Here is a 17,463-nt window from a genome sequence, read left to right as displayed (position 1 = left end):
AACCATAAATTCTCTAATTGAGAAAACAGTTTCTTAGAGCATACTCTGCAATTTAATCGATATGGCAGATAATTAACAATTGACTGTACTATGTACAGTCTAAAATATTCACATCAAAGAAAAAGAAACGAAAACTTTCAGACCACACTCTGAACCAGCAGATACCCACTTTACTTGAGGGCCAAGGCATCACCGTGGTTTAGAGCTAGGACTCCATCTAGATGATGAATGCCGTCAGTGACAGCACTTCTTTCCAAAAGCACAGGCAGCTGGAGTATTCCTGGTCTTGTTTACCTCAAGCCAGCCCACAACATTATATGCATTTTTCTACTCCAAACCACGTGGCAAAGGCCTCACCAGTGTTATTGCCTCAGCAAGTCCCCCACTGACAGCAAAGACAGAGCTCCTGCTGCTGGGTGCCACCACAGATAAAATGGCTCTAATAACTAATAGTCATTTGTGATGCACCTTTAATTGAATCAATTTCCTCTTAATTACACAATCTTTGAAAACTGGATGCAATTTCATCATCGGTACATGGGGCTTTCTCCAGGTGAAAAATAATACAAACTAGTTCAACAACACTTTACCTGTCCTTTGGCAGTTATCACAGCAGAAGTCAAAGTGGGAACAAGATGGAGGTGGGGGGGCACCAAAAAATACTTTAAAGTAGCCGAGTTTAGAAAACTTGTTATGTGAAAGCAAGGGATAGGCTCTTTGGCTTGCTGTCACCCCTGCACCTAAAAGAACAAGATGTATTGCTCATAGTAAAACCTGTAGAATCCCATCACAAATTCTCTCCCCTCTGGTCATCTTAAAGGCTTTTGTTCTTGAGCTGAAATGGAAAGAAACAAGGTGGAGGCTCAGTTCTGAATAGGGTGTTGGTGACTACAAACCTTGGAAGTCAGTTCCCGTGTATGGGGAAGTGAGATTTGGATTATCTTTATATAATGGTGCTTTGGGCTAAATTTTGACGTGGGTAGATCCCTGTGCTCTCAAAGAACTGTCAAAGCAGCATAGCACAAGTTATCCCTCTCCTTGCACCCGAATCTCGTATTTAATTAAGAGACATGAACAACGGTGATGAAGAAAGTTATCATTTAATGCCTGATAGAAGAATGAAAATAAATCCTGAAGTCAAACAGTATACACTCACTGGAGAAAAAATACAGAGTAACCACCCAACAGTTCTGTTGTTTGTTTTCATAATGAAGATGGATGTGTCCACCTCCCTGTTTTGTTGGCCCTGGCCTGTGTTGTAGTTTCTCATACAACTCAGCACAGTTCAGTAGAAAGAGAAAAAAATTGGTAAGCCCCAAAGGCTATTAAGTTTGCTGACTACGTTAGCATTTCGGTTTGCTTATTCCTATCTTACTATGTTTACTATTGCTAGCCTCTTTAAAAGGCAAGCAATTTCCAGGCTGAAGTCTTCAACACCAACCAACTAGGGTCAATCCATTCTCTGGCACATCTGCAATGGAGACCAATCTGAAACAACACAAATTCCCCAGCCAAGAGGTACTGCTTACCTCCGGGATTGTGTACCTTTCCCTTGGTGGCACTTAATGAATATGCTTTCACACTGATGAAGGTGATCAAACCAGGAACACCATGCTATGGGGATGCAATGTCTGAAATGTCACTGAAATGTGGGGCAGATCCCACTGGAGCATGCACCCAGAATGCAACCAGAGTTGAAGAGGAAGTATCGCAGATAAAGCACATTATAGTAGGAAGGAAACAATGGATCAGGGAAGAACATCGAACCCAAAGAAATCAACAAGGATTCAACACAGGGGGCAAATTTCAAATACAGGGGCCAGAAGCCTAAAGTGGTTCTTGGTACTTAAAAATGCCTAATTTCTAATCAAACATCAGCTAACACCATCATGTGTTCTATTTGGGAAAATGCACCTGTTAAAGCTCTAAATTCAGGTAAGGGTAGGATAGTGTGTGGAGAGGGGAATAACAAACACTAAAAAACAGAGCTTCTAAAATGCTAGAACAACCCAGCTGGAATCAGGACATAGGCCAAGTCTACTCGATAAGACTGCCAACAACCAAGGACTAAGGGAAGAAGGTTGGCTGGAAGCAGAATAAACTGGCATTTCTCATCCTCTAAGGGGTGGAATATCTTCTCAGATGGTAGCTGTAGATCTTGATGCAATGATCCCAACAGTCCAAGACCAGTAACTGTCCCTTAGGAGTGAGGGCAATGCCCACTGGACAAGTGAGCCCTTCTCGAATAAGGACACTATAGCCCCCACCCTTAGGAAAATGGAGAATCTCCTTGCGACTGCTGTCAGCCACGATGAGGTCACCACGGGCATCCACACACATGCCGGCGATGCAGCGGAAATCCTCGTTCTCCGAGAAGAAGTGGCTAATCTGGCGACCCAGCTGCCCATCAGGGCCCACCGAACCGATGGAGAAACCACCCTCCAAGTGGTGCTCATTCTGCCTATTTTCCAGATTGAGGCCCAAGCCCTGGGTGAAGTAGACGGTGCCTTCAGCATCACAGGTGACAAACTTGGGCCTCACAGCACTGCAGAGGCAGCTGTATTTGACCACTCCTGCTCCCCGGTCAACAGTAAAACACCAAAGCTTTCCACCTTCCACATCCGTTACCACGAACTGGCCAGATGGCAAGGCTGTGATGCCCCATGGTTTGCTCAGCTGGCTCCTGTGACAGGCCACGCAGTGGCCATCCAAGGTATATACTTTGAGGGAGTTGTCATAGCTGTCAGTCACACCAATGAGACCATGGCAGTTCATGGCCACAGAGAGGGGAGTGAGATTGGGCAAATCAGCCCCAAGGAAGCTTAGCACAAAGCTATCAATGCCACTGGGGCTGCGGCGTATCTCTTTCAAAAAACCTTTACGAGTGAAGACTTGTATACGGTAGTTGCCACGATCAGCAACGAGCACCTCACCTTGACTGGTCACGTAGAGACTGACTGGAAGATTGAACATGCCTGGAGTGCTGCCTTTGGCCCCCATCTTCTTGAGAAAGAGGCACTGTTGGATATTAGTGGCTGCCTCAGAACCCCGCTGTTTAGCAGGTGAGGCCCTGGGGCTTGCAACCACTTCTTCAGGGCTCATGTCCATCTCTCTAAATGTGACAGAGGTAGAGGCAGCAGAGGCTGCAGCCTCCATGGCCCAGGAATCTTCCATGTTAACTGTCCGGGGCTTCTTTACAGCTTGCCCAATTTGGAGGGGGCCGACATGACCTACCTTAAGGAGCTCCACATCTTGCAGGGTAAGCTCCCGGGGCAAGCTGGCAGTGAGCTCTGGCTCCTCCTCATCAGCTGTCTCCTCCAGTAGGGCTACATCGGCCTGCTTGATCTTGGCCAGAAAGTAGTCACAGCGAGACACAGCCTGCACCTCTGCAATGTTAAGCAGGTAACTCTGCTCCTCTACCACTTGACTATTGCACTTTTCAACTTCAGCCAAAGAGCCTGTGAAGAACTTCCGAGAACGAGCCAACTCATCCTGGACCCTGCGCTCCTCATGCCCGTACTCTTGGAGGACTGCTTTATACCTGGCCTGAAGGTCCTTGGAGACACCTTCCAAAGCTACCTTCCGCCGCTGCAGCTCCCCCATAAGCTCCCGCAGACGAGTCAACTTTTCTCCAAAGTCCCGACGCCGCTCCTCAGCTGCCTCTTTGACAGGGAGTGTACAATGGCTGGGAGGTTGGTGGTCTGCCTCCCGGCAAGGCTCACACAACACCAAACCACAGCTCCTGCAGAACTGCCGGGGCAGCCGCCGCCCACAGGACCGGCACATGAGCAGCCCCACGGCCTCACTGAGCCCAGCTGTGTCAATGATCTTCAGCACTGTCAGGTTGTCCGTGAGCTGAGTCAGGCTGGTTATGCGGGTGATCTTGCTGCAAAAGGGACAGCGGACCCCATTGATGCTACTAGCCAGGAGCTTCTCCAGGCACTGGCGGCAGATGGTGTGGCCACAGTGCAAGAGCTTGGGCCGCAGCTGCTCTTCTGTGAAGGATTCCATACAGATGGGGCATTCCAACACTTCACGGAGGGCATCCAAGTTCAGGTGAGAAGCTGCTGCTGAGGCCATTGCTTTCTTTAAATGGTCCTGCTAGCACAGCCCAGAACTGAACAGCTTAGCATTCATGCCCAGAGTCCGACTCCTACTAAAGAGAAAAAGAAACCATTATTCATTTTCCATTGCCTATATAAATTAATTCAGTTAAGAAACATTTTGAGAGTAGCTATAATCACTCCATCAGTCATTCACTTATTTAACAAATATTTTATTAAGGCCTATCATGTCAGGTGATGACAACACAGGGAAACAAAATAGCCAAAGCATCACAGAGTGGGCAAGAATCTGCAAGTAACCTAACTCCCCAAGCAGTTTCTCCACCACTCGTCTGCAAAACACAAGCCACAATGCTGTATCCCTTGTAGTTACTGTAAGGGTTAAAAAACATGATAAACAAGATACCCTTAGCACAGAACCTGGCATGTAGTATACTTGTAATAATGCTAGTGATTAGTTCATAAGTGAAGTTTACAATTCATAATAATTTATACTAGGAGAAAGCACAAAAAATATGTAAAATAAAAGGAATATATGATAGAAGGGTTCACAAAATATTCTATGGTAGTAGTGCATGCAGTGATGGATTTACCTAAAGGAACTGGGGAAAGCTGCCCAGCAATACCATTCCTAAGACACGCCATGAAAGAAATGAGTCAACAAGAGACCAAGGTATTTTAGGCAAAGAACACTGCTTGAGCAAAAAACCGTGGACGCCTTTTTATTATGTCATAGAGTGTATTGTGTCATGTTTGGGGGCCTAGGAATTTTCCAGAAAAAGAGAAAACATCAGTCCAGAAAATATGTCTCCCATTCATCTCTCCTCCAACTACTCACCTATACACTCATCTCAGACGAGGTATCATGTGTTGTACTTGATACTAAGTTATTCAGGGTATGTATAACTTAGTTTGACAGTGGTTAAGATGGATTTATTCTAACTTGAAGGGAAACAAATTTCAGAGTGTAAATGGCACCTGATTCAAGCACAGAAGAATGCATAGAAATGTGGAGATAGAAAGGAGTACCAGGCAAAGGGCAAAAGAGCCTTTACAAAAGTTATAAAGTTGGGGAGAATATAAGAAGTTTTGTGTATTGGAAAGAGAAGAGAGGCCACTTAGCCTCTCTATGCTTTATTTTCCTCATCTATAAAACAGAACTAATACTGCAGTTAATGTAATACTAGAGAGTTAATGTAAGGAATAAAAGTAATATATGTAGTACATGCAACAATAAGATTTGGCTTTGCACCAGAAAAATCTTAAACAAAACTTAAAGTTATGGGAGAGTATAGGGGGAAACAGAATAAGAGGTTTAGAAAAACAAACTGGAGAATAATTATAAAAGATCTTCAGAGTTCAAGTGTGCCTTTTGAAATTTGTTTTGAAGGGCATGATGAAGCTCAAAGCTGTAATGAAGTGAGGGAAATAAAAATCAGAGAAAGTAGTGTGGAAACTACAGCAAAATAACCTGAGTGAGGTAATAGGGAGTCTGAACTAAGGAGCAGGTAGAAATGGAAAGGAGATATACCTGAGCACTATTCCAGAACTATACTAGCACATCTGAAAACCAGTGGGTTATGGTGGGAGGGGGACAAAGAGCTCAGATGGATAAATATTCAAGCCTAGATGATTTTAAAAAATAGTAGTTCCTTATCAAGACAGATTATTTCTAGTTTGGAATGCCCAGTGCTTTACCCAAGCATATTAAGAACATTCCCACCTTCCTTGATATTACATATGCTCACGAAGTAGACGTCTAGAAATCTCATGAACTGCAGCCTTATACCACTGCCAACTTCCACCCAAAATTAGAATGAATATATCCAGCAAGGTGAGGCACGTGGATAAACACAGCCTTTCTCAAATGCAAATCCTACCGCAGCACCTGTGCAGTCTTGTGACATGCAGATGGTCAACTATTGAGGGAGGAGAGGGGGAGGAAGAGGCGGCGATGACTTCTGCCAAGTTAGCTTAATTTTAAGGACAGTGAAGCCAGCTGAGGCAGTCTTTGTCCACATCAACTTTGTCCAGGCACATAGAAGGGAGGTCAATGTAGAGAGAGAGATTACAACAAATTTCCATCATATTTAATTCAGCTTTGGAATGCAATCTGACAAAGAACAGGAGAGACACAATTTATCTGAAGTTGATCCTACTTCCTTGATATTCCTATTACTATAAGGGAATTCATCTAGTGCCTACTATTTGCTAGATACCATGTCAGGAGTTTCATATGCTTAATCTCATTTAATCCTCATAATGACAGTATGAAGCAGGTAATATTTTTATTACCCTATTTTATAGAGAAGAAAATTAAAGTTCAGAAAAACAGGCTCAAGGTCACACAGCTTAAACATGGTGGAACCTTACAGAGTAGATATGTTTCCTTTTGTGTTTAACACAACATTACTTCCAGGCCTTTTTTTTTTTTTTTTTTTAATGGTCATATAACACTTACTACAAGTGTTCTCTAGACTGTGCTCTGGGAAATGTTGCCTTATAACACATAATTTTCTCCCTAAGAAAGAAGGAACAATAATACAGGTATGAGACTCAGCTGCTAAAGAGTAGGCTAGATTGATTTATTAGCTGAGTGACCCACTGCCATATACTAGCCTTACAACTTATTACAACTCATATCCATGTCTCAACAAAATGACAAATAACCACATATCATGAGTGCAAGAGGCTGCATGTGGATGTCCGAATCTGTGAAGACCTAATTTTTAAATGCTTTGGGTCTGGGGGCAATAATATACAAATATGGATAGAAACCTCAAGTCAAGACCCATACAAACTATCTCAATGCTAAACTGATAGCTTCGTTCTCTCTTCTGTCATCTGGGACAACAGACTGAGGGCAACATTTGGTGTTTGGTTCCAGAGCATGTTACCTTACAATGTGCAGGGACATCTGTTCTTCCCAGAGATGGCACTGCAGATCAGCTAATTAAACAAGTCTGCCAGCTTATAAAAGTACCAGCAAATTCTTTCCCCAGCTTTCCAGAATAGCATACCACCTCCTTCAATTAAAAAGCTTTCTGCTTCCCTACCAGAGCCATTACCTTCAAAAATGTAAGTCATGATCTAAACCATCTACAACAACCCACCCCACCCCCAGTTTCTCTAAGGATGTCAGAATTGCTGCCCTGAAGTCGTCATGCTTTTCCAGGAAAACACAAGTTCCCATCACTGTATCATCAGGTATGGAGAGTTGTAGATATGGAAAAAGCCTGGACTGCTGTTCCTATTTCCATGATCTGGAAATACAACTTTCAGAAGGGTCTCAGTCTGAAATGGAACTCAGAAACAGGTACATACAGTCTCATTCCTCCAGATGGACACACCTGGTCATGACTACTGAAAGTGAGAAAGACTACGTGGAAGCTCAATTCGACCTCAGTTTCCCTGAAAAGAGTAGAGAAGGAATTATCTCAAATCCTTAAGTATGCTGCCCATTTTCTGCCAGCTATAAAACACATGACCAACCAGAATGAAACCCCAACATGCTATTTATGATCTTGCCTGCTTTCATAATCCCCTAAACACATTTCCTCATAGACACTTTGCAAACCTTACAAAGTCTTAACCTGTCACCTCATCTGACCTCAGCTCATTCCCTCCCTTTACCCTCTTGATGTAATGATTTATGTTGTATATCTCACACTTTTATTAGCACATCTCTTTGGCTCCTGAGAATACTTCCCTTAAGCTGTGTCTGCTCTGGCTACCTAAAGACTCAAGAAAATTCTATAATTACATCCCAGCCTAGTCTAATATCATTTGGCACCACTAGGTTTTCATCAGTTCATGAAGTAGAAAAAGCAAAAAGTAAACAGAACAAAACAAAAAAAGAAAAGAAAAAACAAAACAAAACATAAACCCTGAGGTCAGACAGAACTGGGATAACATCTTAGTGCTGTCATTTACAAGTTGTGGGACAGTGGCAAGTTATTTATCCTCCTCTAGACCTGTTTTCTTAGTTTATTAAAAGATTCCTGTGGTGACTAAGAATACTGCATATGAAGTACTTAGCCTGATACTGGTAGGTACGCAATGAAAGAATGCTATTTACCACAAATTTAATAACAATCAAAACAGCATTAACAATAGCAACCAGTACTAGTATTAACAAAGAATTCTGAAAGGATGAAGAACCTTTCATGGAATGTAAAGATGAATAAAAGGACTGGTCAGCTTTGAAGGGATTTGATTGAGAATACCAGATATCCTGACTAGGAAGTAATGAGTAAGTGAATTCACAACTTCTTTTGACCAAACGAACTGTTTCAGTTCCTCCTTGCAGAGACTAAATAGGAAATCCTAGAATTAGTAGTGAACTCAAATAGTAACATAAATGAGGAAACGGAGACCAGGAGAAGGAAATGAATAACTCAACATCATAGGGTAGAACTAGTACTAAAGAGGAGGAGCTAGAAATAAGCTTTATTACAGATTAAGGAAGTGGGCTCAAAAATCTGGTTTGGAATCCCAGCTGCAACACTTACTGTGGAGACTAGGGCCAGTTATTTAAGTTCTCTCATTCTGTTTTTTAACTATGAAAAGGGGCCTTAGAACAATACATTACTCACAAGGTTATCCATAAAAATTACCATGAGATTTATGTGCATAAAGCACTTAGTTACAGTACTAAGCCAGGCATACAATTAACTGTGCAAAAAATAGCTTTTATTGTTATTAGCAGCAGTGGCAACTGCAACTGCCTGCCACCACCACCACCCAGCCTACAAGAAGAAATGAATAGGCCTTTTTCAACAGGCAGACTGTACCTAAGGCATCAGATACATGATTTAAATAATAAAATTCTGAGCCTTCTTAGAGACTGTTTTTCTTGATCTTATAATCAAAAGTCAGATGACCCAAGGTTTCAATTATTCATCCAATGCTTGAATGTCTATCATTGAGTGTCTAGAGGTCTCTGTACCCTACATACATATAAGCCTTTTGGGGGCTTAGACCATGCAAAACTGGAGACCCTTAATCAATACATTAAACAAATTTTTACTGAGCACCTAATATGAATCCAGCCCTGTGAAAGGCACTGGAAATACTTTTTTTTAAAAAGAAACAGACACAGAGTTTTCACCCAAAAACTAGACAACGTGTAAAATACTCCATTTCCTTTCACAAGACAAAATATATTCTACTATTGACGCACTATCCCTGGTCTGGGTATTTTTTTTTTTTTTTTTCCCCCAGTTTCTCACATTTCCTCTATGTCATCTTTCTAAATTGTATTTACTCCTCATGCATTTTAACAGACTGCTAATCACATAATAATCTCCATGCCACAAAGGTCACATATTAGCAAGACTACAGTTACCACCTGATATTCACCTAATTCTATGTGTGGAAGAAGATTCTGATAAAATTTAGATTACTCAGGGCATTCAAGGCACCTGGAAACAGATAAAATAGACTGAAAACTAGGGGCTTATAATGAGACACAGGCAGTCCCCCAAAGTTGGACCAGTGTGGAACACATAAGTAACACCCCAGAGTATTTTTAAAATGTGTTTGTGGAAAAGGAAACTTCAGCTAAACAAGTCAAGGGCAGGTTAAATCAACAGGGTTTGCTGGGGGGGGGGGGGGGGGGGTGGAGTCTGTTGTTTCTGACTTCCTCAAAAACTGTAAGAGTTAAAAGGTTTCCCTTGCCTGGGGGTATATAGGTCAGAGGTTCAGGTTCAATCCCCAGGAGCAAAGGGAAAAAAAGGTCTCCTGCATCTTCCACAAATATTTGGGTAATACCTATGCTGCCAATCTGACTCAAAATACAAGACAAGCGAAAAATCAACAAGGTCCAATTCAACTTAACCCACCCAACTCTTTTAGTTCCTTTTTCTTCAGATGAAACATGCTCATTTAAATAATGAGTTTTGTTTTGTTTTACTTGATTAAAGGTCAAGAAGCAGATATTGGGAAAGGTACAACAGGTGATGGGAACTTGGGGGATACTGACAAAGACCATGAAGGGTTATCAAATCTGGCTAAACACCAAACATTCCAGCTTCACCTTTGTTCTACAATTGCAATATCTCATGAAAAAAACTATTGAGTTTGAGGCACCTTTTGTACATAACTCTTATGTTCAAAACTATGTTTAAGAATGTGTTATTTATTCCTCTTTATAAGGAAAACAATGCTCTGAGAAAAGTAACCTGTTCAAGATCTCAAAGTAGATCAGGGACCCAAATGCCCTTTGTAAACTCCCAGTCATAAAACCACAGTGACTCAAAATGATGTGCTACACTTCCCGGATGACTAGACTACCATTACCTCCAGGCAGAATCTGGTTGAGAGGCTGGCAAATATATCTAGGAATGACTTAAATCTGATTGTTCTACCAGAGACAAAATGGAAGGAGGATCACACCAGTGTGTATGGAAAACGGTCCACTTCAAGAGTCCTGTACCCAGTGACTGGGGAGGCTGTGGCAGGAGAATCACAAGTTCAAGGCCAGCCTGGGCAATTTAGCAAGACCCTCTCTCAAAATTTAAAAAAGGGCTGGGGATGTGGCTCATTGCACCCCTGGCTTTAATCCCTGGTACCAAAAAACAAAACAGAAAAAAAAAAAAAAAAGTAACAACAACAACAAAAAAATCACAGCCTTATAAAGTTTTGCTTCCAACCACTCTCCAGACATAGGTGTAGGGCTCTCAAGTGTTGGAAAAGATCTTTTAATAAAACTAGTATAATCTAATTTAGGGAACGAAACCAAGCTCGCATCTCTGCTTAGCCACTTGTATGTAGCCTAGGAAGTCATTTAAACCTATTAGTTTTCTAATCTACCAAAATAAGGAATAACATCTTAGATTGAAAACAAGATTGCTGGCAGGATTTATTGAGATAAAGCACAGAGTCAGCACTTAATAAATGTAGTTGTTTATATTTTTAATAGACGGAGGCTGACAAGTGCTTGACCAAGGTCACATAGAAAATAAGCAGCAAAGCAGTTGGACTTCTAGCTTCTGATTCCAAAGACTGACTCAATTCCCATTACATATTTTCATTAGGGGTGGGTGTGGATATTCCAGCTAAGTCTTGGCCCTCAGATCCAGTTCAGCTTTGTTTCTAAACTGGCTTTGTCAATGCTGGAGCTAGTCTTGGAGCTGACAGAGCCAATGCTACTACTATTCTCTCCCAGAGGAAAGAAGCCCAAAAGAGATCATTCAGAATAGCAGTTATCCTCCTTCAGAGTATGGCTGATTTCAGCCTGAGGCCCTGCTATGATGTGGTTTTTCAAGCCAAGGGCCTCCATACCTCATAGTATAGTCCCTTAAAGTCGTTCTCCTTGCTCTCCTCAAGCATCTCCCTTTATCTATTCACTTTCCTGCTCTAACAGCAAACCAAGAACAAAGTCCAGGATACCCGCCTTTAGAGTTTAACCTAATATTCGGTGATACTAACAGAGCAATCTTCCTTCTCAATACAGGAGAATGGGCTGAGAAAATAAGACTAAGTAGGCCCCAGGAAAGAAGGAATGTAGAGTTACAGGAATCTGGAAATAAGCTCAACTCTGCTATTCCTACCTATGGAAACTGGAGAAGTCACTTCCTAAGCCTTAGTTTTCTCATATGTAAACTGGGTAGAGTAGAGACTACTTAGAATGGTTGTTACGAAAACTAAGCAAGAAAGTACATACAAAAACTAAAAATTACTAAATCTGGAGTACTATGTACCAGACACTAGGAACCCTGATTTACCTCACTAAATCCTCACAAAAATCCTATGACATAAATCCTGTCATTAACCCCATTTTATAAATAACCTCTCAGTTCCTTTACTCTTTAAGTCATCTGAAACCACAAAGTCAGTAAGAAATAGAGTCAGGAGTTGAACCCATAATATTTGACTTCAGAGCAAAGTCCCTCAATTTTAGCACTATTGATATTTTGGGCCATATGCTTGCTTTGTGGGGGCTGTTAATGCATTATGTTTAACAGTATCCCTGGTGTCTACCATCAGAGGTCAACAGTTTCCCCACCCCACTATGACAACTAAAAACATTTGCATATATTGACTCTGAGGAACCAAATCACCCTGTTTAAAAAATCACTGCTTTATTAATGCAGCAATAAAAATAAATTTTAAAAACCACTGCTCTAGAACACGGCATAGGGCTAAATGCTCAATACATATGATTTTCCCTTTTTTTGTTTCTCTCCCAGCCCAAAAACCTCATTCACAGAGCCACTGCCTTTTTAAGCTAGAACAGACCTTATGGGATTAATTGGTTGAGATAATGTTCCACTCATTCCCCTGGAGATCTTATACATCTATAAGAGCTTGGGGGTATAGGGAAAGGGAAAGTTAGGTGATGACCTTGAAGTTTCCCTGCTTCACCCCTCACCCTTAAACCTCTCTTCTTCCCCAAAGTCTAACACTTTCAGCAGGCAGTGGAGACAGTGGGATGGACAGATGGAGTTTGTCGTGGTACCACGCCCGCCTATCTCCAGATAAAAGGGCTCTAGTTCATAAGTGAGGGAAGATTCTGCCCCCCCCACAGGAAATGTCACACTCTTTCAGGATCTCTGAAGACTTTTGACTTTATTTCTGAACCCCTGAACTGTGCTATACATTCATAGTTTCACAGGTTACTTTTAGGTCCTTGGGCATCCAGAACTCCACTTCCCATGAAGAGACTTCAGAATAATTCCTTTAGTAGCCTAAGACACCAACCAAAAATCTCCCCAGGGGCCTTTAATTCTATAGCCCAGTTATGACATCCCCACCTCAGCACTCAATCCTCTCCAAATCCTATTCCCAACTCACCGTAGAGAATTTCAACCTTTTTTGCACTGTACATTGCAACCTCAGGGATTACTCATTCATGTGCCCCCAAATCCCTTTGACATATTCTTTAAACCCTGTTTCCAAATCTCTGCAGCCTTCAATCTTTCATCTCAGCTCACCACCCCATCCTGCACCTCAAATGTCTGCCCTCCTTCCATCTGGGTGCTCATCTCCGTGAGGAACAGAGCAGCCCTCAAGCCATACTCCTCCTCCTTTCACTCTCCCCGCCTCACGTGCTGCTTTCGGACCTCAGCCAGGTCCCCCTCTCTGCTAACATCACAGCCCCTGCTTCCCGCTGATTCCCCTAGGAACTCGACCCTCAATCTCTCCGAGACCCCACTCCGGAAGTTCCTTTCTCTTAAGCAGGCATCGCCCTAGACCCTGTTTCCTCTGATCTCAGACCTTGCCCCCACCAAACGCCTAGCGCCCCTAGATTCCCCCGAACCTCATCAAGGCTCCCCAATTCCTTCACATTTCTAAAATTCTGCACCCAGATTCCTCCGGGGCCTCGGACTCCCTCCCCTCACCCAGATGCTGCACCCGTGTCTCCTCGGGGCCCCCACATTACCTCATACCCTCCCGAGACGCTGCGACTGCGAATCTTCGCAGAGCCCCTCGCTCCCCTCCCCCAGCTGCATCTCCCGCGATTCTCGCCCCGAATCCCTCCCGAGCCTGCTCCTCGCGGCCCCACCCCCACCCAGTCCTGCGCTCGAATCCGTCCCCCCAGACCCTGCCACTGGGGTGCAGGTCCTCGCCCTGCCGCTCAGACACCGCCCGCGACTCGGGCAGCGCTCCCTGGTCCCCGGCCCTCCTTCCCGCCCCCTACCTGACCGCCCGCGGTTCCGACGCGTCCACCGCCGCCAGCCCACCCGCCCGCTGCCCTCTGCGCACGCGCCACCGCACGCCCCTGGTCGGCGCCCATTCGCAGAGCTGATTGTCTGTCACGATGCCCCGCCCCGCCCCGAGGCACGCTGGGGCTTGTAGGCCAGAAGGCCGATCGCTCGGGTCCCAGTGGCACGTTGGTGGCGGCTGTCTGTCCATCACCCGAGTGCCTAGCGTTGTCTAATTTAGCTTCCTGTCCCTTTGGACCTATGAAGAAACGGAGACCCACGGGCGGAAGGGGGCTGCTGAGTTCATTCAGGGAGACGGCAGCCAAGTCAGAAAACAGTGTCTGAACTCCCAATGACAGCCCCTTCTGTAAAACTGAGATTCCCGTGGTAGTCCTCAAGAAGGCCTCAGCGCCTCGCAGAAAGGCCCTCCGAACCTCACCTTTCCCATCTAGGAAATGGGACAGCGAAGACAAGCCCAGAACCCGAACTCCCCTGCTTCAGGCGCTGTATTTCATGCCCGTGACACACCCTTTCCCTGGAGACATTGTCTGAGCAACAAACTGCCTTCTAAAGGAGGTTTTTGCCTACTCGCTGGGAGGCCAACAGCAGAGGGAGATAAGGGGGAAACACTGCAGCTCCTGTCCGGAAAAAACTGAAGCTACTCAGAAATCTAAACCCAACTCTGGCTTTGGGGAGTGGGGGCAGGTGGTGGAGTCTTACCAGGTGAAGGCTGATCTGGCCTACTGCCTTACCAGGACCTGCAATCCATAAGGTAGCTTGGAGCCAGTTTCCTGCTCCTGAAAGTGACCATACTCTACAGTTTTAAGAGCAAAAAAGAGTGCCTGGTTTTGAAATTCCACTTTGCTATGTGACCCCTGTACATTGATAAAACTACAGACCAATACATAACATCACTAAGCACCGCTTGACTAGTGACAACTAAGCACTTACCCTCCATAGCTCATTTAAGTCCTCAGAACCATTCTTCGAGAGAAGGTAACTGATGTTCAAGTTGATTAAATAACAAGGCCACCAGGTACTGTCAGAGCCAAGATTTAAACCGAATTCTGAGAACTCAACGTCTTAACCTTGTTAAAACCATTCTCCCCATTTCTTATCTGTAAATGAAGATGAGATTTACTATGAGAATTAATCTAGATTGCCAATTATTTGCTCTTAATGAACGGGAACTTTCTTTAAAATTGTAATTAGCTCTTAGCCATCCAGGGCTGCTGGTTCTGTAACCCCCAGCCTCTAGCATTTCAGATGTTGGGGAAAAGAAGTTCACTTGACATACTTCATGGCATCCTGAACATAATTGGTGGCTCTGGATTCCTAGGTTAGCATTAGGGCTCTGGGGCTATCTGAGATCAACAAAACACTTGCAATTCAGGGCCACATGGAATTTGAGCAGGCAAAGACAGGAATAGATCAAGCCAAAACTAGATTAAGAAGGGAGCCCAGAAGGGAGAATGAAAGGCCTGGGGCATATTTTGTCAAAGTTTGCATCTGGTGGATATAGAGAGAAACCTTGGGGGAACAAGAGGGAGCTGTATTTACCCTTCCTACTTTTCTATGTTTCTTCTAACTCTGGTGTGTTCACTATGTGAACACTTGCAATTTAATTGCTTTTCACAAACCACATACTGGTTGGGCTTTAATTATTCTTTTGTCTGCTATCTTCAACCTGTGGGATATGAACTCCCTGAAGTACACTGCCTGTTTGTAGTTATATCTGTTAGCACAATGCCCACATATGAAAATTTGTTGAGTAAATAAAGCAGACTCAGAAATGTGACCTTAGGCAAATCACATTCCTGTCTGGTCTGGAGTTATGCTAAGTGCAAAATGATTCAGTGGGAGCACTCAGTTAAAAGTTGGCCATGTTTTGAGTACCATCAATATATCAGCATTACGTAATATTCATATCACAATTAATCCCTTCAGTTCCTTAAGGAGATAGTATAGTTTGTGTTACAAAAAGAAATGGCAAAGGCTCAGAAAGATGTAGGTAGATCTAGAAATAAAAATGCAGGTCAGTTGGCCCATGACATTCCCTGAACCACCACCCCAAAAGCACCCACATTCTATGACATGTGCGAACCTATTTATTTTATTAAGATTTGTTTATAAGACTCAAAAGAAATGTCAGTGCTCAGAAGTCAAGGAATGTTTGGCAAGAAGTGGCAGTCCTAATGACCACATGATATAATCCTGTCAAGGCAAAGATTCCATTTGAGCCTCTCTGAGCAGCATTACCAAAGAATAGTGGGAGTGCCTTCCTGCAAAGGATAAATGTCAAGCATACCTTTAAAAACTCCCTTCTTTTTTGTTAAAAAAAAAGTGTTTAATTGACTATCTTTTTAAAAAATGTTTAATTACTTACCCATTGAATTAAACTGCCATGCTTCGCGCAAAATCTCTTTCTTTTCCAGAGTAAAATAAGCACCCTGAAACTGTACTTATTTTTATTCTGGTGACTTTGCAACCCTGGCATAATATTAGCATTCCTCTTACAGACAGTTTAAAAATGTTCTTTGTGGAGCCCTTTATATACTCTTTATTCGCATTTAATATAATGGTTTTTCATTTAACATTAAATCACCTGTATCAGTTTCCTAGGGCTATGGAACAAACTACCACAAACTAGGTGGTTTTAAAACAAGAAAAATTTTTTCTCTCTCAGTCCTGGAGACTAAACATATGAAGTCAAGGTATAAAGAGGGGCCATGCTCTCTATAGGCTTTAGGAGATCTTTTCTTGCAGTGATATTGACCAAATTATATTAAATATATATAATATATTATATATAAAAACAAATCCCGCTATCACATATAATTCTAACATACCACTAAAAATGATAGGAAAAAAAGAAAGAAAGAAGAAAAGATCCTTCCTTATTTCTTCCAGATTCTGGTGGCCCTAAGGCATTCTCTGACTTGAATACACTAGCCATATTGGATTAAGGGCCTGCCCCACCCCAATGTGATATCATCTTATTGAATGCTTCTATGTCAACCTTATTTCCAAATAAGGTCACCTTCTAATATTCTGGGGATTAAACTTTCAAATATCTTTTTGGGGACATGGTTTCTTCTGATAACATCACCTAATGCATTTTTCTTCTTCCTTTATAAAGAAGATTTCTAATTCTCTTTCATTTCTGACAACATTGTTGGGAGAAAATTAAGATATTGGATGTAAAACATTAGCATTTTGTCTACTGTGTAGAAGGTTGTTCATTATATTGCACTTGTGATTTTTAAAAATAAACTTACTTATTAAGTACACCATTGTTTAGAAAGAGAAAGGTCTTTGAAATCAGCCCCATACTCCCTGAAGGATTATTTTAGGGAATATGTAAGAAGATGATCTGACATAATCCTAAATAACTTGGTTGGAACTGACAAAGCTTGTATCCTTGGGCAAATTACTTAGCATCTCTGTACTTCACTTTTCTCCTCTACAAAATGGTGATAATAATTACCTACCACACAGAAATGTAAGGTGACATTAGATCTAAAGTAGTAAAGAATAGGTGCTCTGTGAATGTTAGCTATTATTATTATTTATTATTACTATTAATTTTAAAACTTCTTTCCTCATTAGCAACTGAATTTTGAGGAGTAGGAGGAATATCTTGCTTACAGAATATAGAGGAGAAAAATGTTAAGTGTTAAAAATTCTTATTACTTCCCAACCCAATTTGTCTGAGTCTAAAAGTTTATAATTACTAGAATTATCATGCAATA

The 17,463-nt window shown here is 42.5% G+C and overlaps 2 protein-coding genes across 5 annotated transcripts in view; one reads left to right on the top strand and one right to left on the bottom strand.

The window, feature by feature from the left end:
• Positions 1-17,463, top strand: part of ASTN2 (astrotactin 2) — an 883,413-nt gene that overhangs the window by 634,869 nt on the left and 231,081 nt on the right. The gene's annotated exons all lie outside the window — the stretch shown is intronic.
• LOC306645501 (E3 ubiquitin-protein ligase TRIM32) lies at positions 1,084-13,766 on the bottom strand. 2 transcript variants are annotated; one of them, XM_079113403.1, is made up of 2 exons: positions 13,708-13,766; positions 1,084-4,156 (listed from the first exon to the last, which is right to left on the bottom strand). In XM_079113403.1, the coding sequence occupies exon 2, from the start codon at positions 4,078-4,080 to the stop codon at positions 2,119-2,121; it is 1,962 nt and encodes a 653-aa protein (XP_078969529.1). In that variant the 5' UTR covers positions 4,081-4,156; positions 13,708-13,766; the 3' UTR covers positions 1,084-2,118. The 2 variants fall into 2 exon arrangements, with proteins under 2 accessions (XP_078969529.1, XP_078969530.1); XM_079113404.1 differs by having other exon boundaries at positions 1,084-4,153; positions 13,708-13,764.

This window comes from Sciurus vulgaris (assembly GCF_902686455.1).
Source record: "Sciurus vulgaris genome assembly, chromosome: 15".
NCBI lineage: Eukaryota > Metazoa > Chordata > Mammalia > Rodentia > Sciuridae > Sciurus > Sciurus vulgaris.
The sequence above is the reverse complement of the archived record's forward strand: the minus strand, read 5'-3'. Positions and strand labels throughout refer to the sequence as shown.

Coding starts and splice junctions, on each gene's coding strand:
- LOC306645501 (XM_079113403.1), bottom strand. CDS start 4,080: ATGGCCTCAGCAGCAGCTTCTCACCTGAACTTGGATGCCCTCCGTGAA.